This window comes from Mandrillus leucophaeus, unplaced genomic scaffold (genome assembly GCF_000951045.1).
Source record: "Mandrillus leucophaeus isolate KB7577 unplaced genomic scaffold, Mleu.le_1.0 Scaffold231, whole genome shotgun sequence".
Classification (NCBI taxonomy): Eukaryota; Metazoa; Chordata; class Mammalia; order Primates; family Cercopithecidae; genus Mandrillus; species Mandrillus leucophaeus.
Genome location: NW_012102377.1, coordinates 135878 through 141522, shown reverse-complemented (window position 1 = coordinate 141522; position 5645 = coordinate 135878). Strand labels below are relative to the sequence as shown.

The window sequence follows — 5645 nt, the reverse complement described above, 5'->3', positions numbered from 1 at the left end:
TTTTTTTGAGATGGAGTTTCAATCTGTCACCCAGGCTGGAGTGCAGTGGCACAATCTCCACTCACTGCAACCTCCGACTCCCTGGTTCAAGCAATTCTCTTGCCTCAGCCTCCGCAGTAGCTGGGAATAAGGGTGCCTGCCACCATACCCAGCTGATTTTTATACTTTTAGTAGAGACGGGGTTTCACCGTGGTGGGCAGACTGCTCTGGAACTCCTGACCCAGATGATCCGCCCGCCTCAGCCTCCCAAAGTGGTGGGATTACAGGCATGAGCCATCCCGCCCGGCCTTCATTCACTTTTGTATTATCTGTAGCTGCTTCTCCACTACAACAGCAGAACCGAGTCATTGTAAAAGAGACTGTGTAGCCTGCAAAGCCTAAATTATTGTTTGGCCATTTTCAAAAAAAGTTTACAGACCCCTAGCCTAGAGTAAGTCACTTAATACTTTTGACTTGCCTTTAGGGATTGTCATAAGGATTAAGTAAGTTAGAAAGGGCCCAGCACGTTCTCTGGCTCTTATCAGGCATTCAACTTAAGTTTGTTGAGGTGGAATGTAATGTAGAGTATTCCCCAAGTTGTGGGTCCTGTTCTTACATCTTGGCGATTCTAGAAATTCCTCTTTTGGTTTTTAGACTTTTTGCCCTTCCTATCCAGAAAAGGATAGTTCCCAGTCAAGCAGTTTTTTTTGTTTTGTTTTGTTTTTTTTTTGCTCTGTTACCCAGGCTGGAGTGCAGTGGCCGGATCTCAGCTCACTGCAAGCTCCGCCTCCCGGGTTCACGCCATTCTCCTGCCTCAGCCTCCCGAGTAGCTGGGACTACAGGTGCCCGCCACCTCGCCCGGCTAGTTTTTTGTATTTTCAGTAGAGACGGGGTTTCACCGTGTTAGCCAGGATGGTCTCGATCTCCTGACCTCGTGATCCGCCCATCTCGGCCTCCCAAAGTGCTGGGATTACAGGCTTGAGCCACCGCGCCTGGCGCAGATTTTTTTTAAAGCATCAGTTTGGTGAAAAACCAATCAAGTAGATTTTAAGGCAGTGTTACTCTGCCAATCACCAGCATAAGAATCTGCTGTGAAGCTTGTTGAACATACAGATTCCTGAGACCCACATTAGACCATCCCTGGAATTAGAATCTCACAGTGCAATCTAGCTCTCCAGGTAATTTTGATACACACTAAAGCTTGAGAAAACATAGATCTATGGTAAATTGATAGATAAGTGCAATGGTTTAAAATCACAGATTCAAGAAAGTGTTTACTTGTGGGGAGAAGGGGTTTTAGGAGGACCACACAGAGAACCTTGAATATATTTTTCATTTTGCCAGGCATTGTTTTAGGTATACTTCATGCTCATTTAATCATCTTAAAGCCCAACTAATAAATATGCTTATGTTTTTAAGGTTGAGAAAATGGAAGCACAGAAATTCAAGTATTTTGTCCAGGATTACACAGCCAGTAAAAGCTAAGCCAAGATTCCAACATCATTCACTGCCTCTAGAGTCCAAGATGGTTTTTTGTTTGTTTTTTGTTTTGCTTTGTTTTGAGACAGGGTCTCACTCTGTCACCTAGGCTGGAGCCCAGTGGAGCCATCGCAGTTCACTGCAGCCTGGATCTCCTGGCTCAAATGATCCTCCTGCCTCAGCCTCTTGAGTAGCTGGGACTATGGGCACAGGCCACCATACCCAGCTAATTTTTAATTTTTTTTTTTTTTTTTTGAGTCAGGGTCTCACTCTGTTGCCCAGGCTGGAGTGGAGTGGTGCAATCTTGGCTCACCGCAACCTTCACCTCCTGGGCTCAAGCAATTCTTCTGCCTCAGCCTTCCAAGTACCTGGGATTAGAGGCACGTGCCACCACACCTGGCTGATTTTTGTATTTTTAGTAGAGACAGGGTTTTACCATGTTGGCCAGGCTGGTCTTGAACTCCTGACCTCAAATGATCCACCCGCCTTGGTCTCCCAAAGTGTTGTGATTACAAGCATAAGCCACCACTCTGACCTAAATTTTTTGTAGAGATGGGATCTCACTATGTTGCCCAGGCTGGTCTTGAGCTCCTGCACTCAAGTGATCCTTCCACCTTGGCCTCCCAAAGTGCTGGGATTACGAGCGTGAACCATGAGCCCAGCCCACAGTCCAGGTTCTTTTTGTTTTATTTTGTTTTGTTTTGTTTTTGAGATGGAGTTTTGCTCTTCTTGCCCAGGCTGGAGTGCAATGGCACCATCTTGGTTCACCACAACCTCCACCTCCCGGGTTCAAGTGATTCTCCTGCCTTAGCCTCCCAAGTAGCTGGGATTACAGGCATGTGCCACCACACCCGACTAATCTGTTGTATTTTTAGTAGAGATGGCATTTCTCTATGTTGGTCAGACTGATCTCGAACTCCCGACCTCAGGTGATCCGCCCACCTCGGCCTCCCAAAGTGTTGGGATTACTGGCGTGAGCCACCGCGCCCAGTCTAGTTCTTAACCACTAAATTATACTTTTTTTCTATCCCTAGTAATGTTCTATTTCTCAAACTGAGTGGAATAGACACACACATTAGATTTGTTATTTATACTTTACATATGTACTATATTACATATATCTTTTATTTATTAAAGACGTCACTTAAACATACAAAAAGGCTTTTACAAAGAGCAAAGTAAAAACGACAATTGGAAGAAAACCTGTTGCTCATTCAAACTTTACTAGCGCCTCCAAGGTTGACAGCAGGAGAGAACCTCAAGAGGACAGCCGAACACCCCAGAGCCCTACCTTTCCTCCAGCACGTCTTCCCTTTGGGGAATCGCATCACCCTGGGCGGCAATCTCCCCTCCACCCTTAGAGGGTGCTGTTCTCACTCTCTAAGGCATAGGACCAAGTTTCAGATAGGACTCTCTGTAGATGACTCTGGCTCCCAGTGCCCAGGGGTAAAAAGAAAAGCGCTGGGCTTTATTCTCGAGGTGCCTGCGCGTGCCGCCTCCGATGTGAACTCGCAGTCCCATTTCTAGAACTGAATCTAAAGCTCAGAACCGGTTCATGACTTGTCCTAAGTTACACAAGTCAATTAGCGCTAGGACTTGAACTAGGTCCTCTGAGCAATTCGGTCCCCAAGGCTGCCTGCCTCCCGAGGGTCCGGACACGGTCTTCTTGGGTACCCCCCACGCTCAAACCGTGAGGGGGTGTCTTTCTCCCGAGGGCCCCGGGACCGACAATCTCTTACTCTATTTGCCTTGACTAAATACAGCCGGGACTCTGAAGGAGCTGGATCTCGCGTCCCAACTCAGGCGTCCTCCAAGAGGGTAGACAGGCGGGAGGAAAACGGACCGGGCCAAGCCCGCGCGGCGCCGGTCCTGCCAGCTCTACCTGGCGGGGCCGCGCCGGGATTACCCACCTAACACAAGGATACGGTCCTCGGGCCGCAGCTCCGGCTCTAGGAGGGCACGGAAGGAGGAGAAGTCCCCGAACCAATCGTAGGGGGCAGAATCGGCTGCGCCTTGGTAGCGCTGATCCCAGTACTGGACTTCGCGGTACCCGCAGTTCCGCTCCGGTAACTCCGGCGGCGCTCTACCGGCCCCTGGAGAAGCCATGCTCTCAACCGCGGGGACGGCCAGAGCCGCCGGCCCTTCAGCCAATACGGAAGGCAGGATGCAGAAGGCTGGGCCCTGGTGTCTCCGCCCACCACCTGCAGTTGCTCAACACAAACACGTGGAACTTCCGTCCTTTACTAAGCGCTCTTTGAAGAATCCTCCGGCTGGGAAAACCATCGTCCAGACCCTGAATCCTCCGGCTGTATTGCCAACTCATTTCCTAGAGCTGCATTCATGGTGTCAGACTCACGTGGGCTCATCACTGCGTCCTCTCATATTTTCAGTGTGAATTACTTTTATTAGGAAGTCTGAAAATCAGTGAAAAGTTCATTTTTCTCAGCATCCGGAAGGCTCTAAGCAGAGGCAGGAGGGGCGCGAACAGGGGCTTTGCCCTCCTGGAGAGACAGCATGAACACAGATGTTCCCAGCGTAGGCGAAGTAAAATGTTGGCTTCAGGGACTGTAGCAGAGGTAGGCAGGAATGTTGCTTTTCTGGACATTCGTTCTAAATTAGCGCCTGTGTACCTAGGGCTGGGTATAAACTGAGGAGTAAGACATTGTTCCTGCTCCTATGGAGCGTGGAGTGCATCAGAGGAGACAAATGTAGAGGAAAAATTACATTTTAGTGGAGTAAATGAAGACTGGCTACCCGCATCGGCGCTTAGCCTGGTGGGACGCCAGGCGCGGGAAGCGGAACCTAAGTGCCGAAGGTTCGGGTTTCCGCGGGTGGTGGGCCCACACAAGCGGTGCACCGTTAAGATGGCCGCTGGGCTGCGGAAACGCGGCCGGTCCGGTTCCGCGGCCCAGGCAGCGGGACTCTGCAAGCAATGGCTGCAGCGCGCCTGGCAAGAGCGGCGCCTGCTGCTGCGGGAGCCGCGCTACACGCTGCTCGTGGCCGCCTGCCTCTGCCTGGCGGAGGTGGGCATCACCTTCTGGGTCATTCACAGGGTGGCATGTGAGTGCGCCGAGGGGGAGGGGAGGGGAGGGAGGGAGACCTGAACCCGCAACCCAAACTGGATCTCAGACCTGGAACTCAAAACCAGACTCTGTATCCACTCACTCATCAATTGCAAACCCATACATATCCCTTACCTGAGCGCCAAGCCTGCTCTACAGAAACCGGATCTTAATCTGCCCGCATGGCAGAGGTGGATACCCTAGAGATTGGCCTTCTGCGCTGAACTTACAGCCTGCGAACTAGCTTAGAAGTCAGATTTGAGTCAAAATTGTTGTACTGCTGCTGTTGCTGCTTTTCTCTGTGGCTTTGGACACCTCAGGTCTCCTCCTGAATCTCAGCTTTTTCCATGTATTCAGTTTTGTGATCTTTGAACGTCCCTTCTCAATGATGGCATTTTGTGACCACTTGAGTCCATTAGGCATTATTGGCTACTCTTTTCCAGGCTGAAACTATACTCTAGGCTTAAGGCACTTGACTTTCTTGCTAAAGACTCTTAATTCAACAAATATTTATTTAGTGCTTATTATATGCACTAAATATTTATTTAGTGCTTACTATATTACCAGAGAGAGGTACAGTGGTGAATAAGAGATGCATTTCTAACTCCGATCTGGACAATAAGTTAGCAGGCAATGATAATGCATCGTATTCATCATGGTAGTAAGACAGAATGCCATAAAGGGCATAGGAAGTCACTTAAACCAGATTGGAGGAGTCAGCAAAGGCTTCATAGAGCCACCCTTGAAGGAAGGTAGGAACTAGCTAGTTAAGGAAAGAAGGAAAAGGTGAGGGGAAGGAGTGCTCTGGGCAGAGGATCCTCTATTAAAAATATCCAGTTAGGCCGGGTGCGGGAGCGCGGGCCTGTAATCCCAGCATTTTGGTAGGCCTAGGTGAGTGATCTCCTGAGGTCAGGAGTTTGAGACCAGCCTGGCCAACATGGTGAAACTCCATCTCTACTAAAAATACAAAAATTAGCTGGGGGTGGTGGCACATGCCTGTAATCCCAGCTACTCGGGAGGCTGAGACAGGAGAATCGCTTGAACCTGGGAGGCGGAGGTTGCAATGAGCCAAGATTGTGCCACTGTACTCCAGCCTGGATGACAGAGTGAGACTCCGTGTCAAAA

The 5645-nt window shown here is 49.7% G+C and overlaps 2 protein-coding genes across 4 annotated transcripts in view; one reads left to right on the top strand and one right to left on the bottom strand.

The window, feature by feature from the left end:
• ECE2 (endothelin converting enzyme 2) overlaps positions 1 to 3656 on the bottom strand; it is a 47686-nt gene extending 44030 nt beyond the window's left edge. The window contains exon 1 of the mRNA XM_011981936.1: positions 3369 to 3656. Coding sequence (XP_011837326.1) covers positions 3369 to 3564 — 196 coding nt within the window. The 5' untranslated portion in view covers positions 3565 to 3656. The remainder of the gene's footprint in view (positions 1 to 3368) is intronic.
• A 618-nt stretch (positions 3657 to 4274) lies between these two features.
• ALG3 (ALG3, alpha-1,3- mannosyltransferase) overlaps positions 4275 to 5645 on the top strand; it is a 6668-nt gene continuing 5297 nt past the window's right edge. Inside the window, exon 1 of one of the 3 annotated variants that reach the window (XM_011981850.1) lies at positions 4275 to 4518. In XM_011981850.1, the coding sequence (XP_011837240.1) occupies positions 4323 to 4518 (196 nt within the window). In that variant the 5' untranslated portion in view covers positions 4275 to 4322. The remainder of the gene's footprint in view (positions 4519 to 5645) is intronic. The other 2 variants (XM_011981852.1, XM_011981853.1) reach the window with 2 other exon arrangements.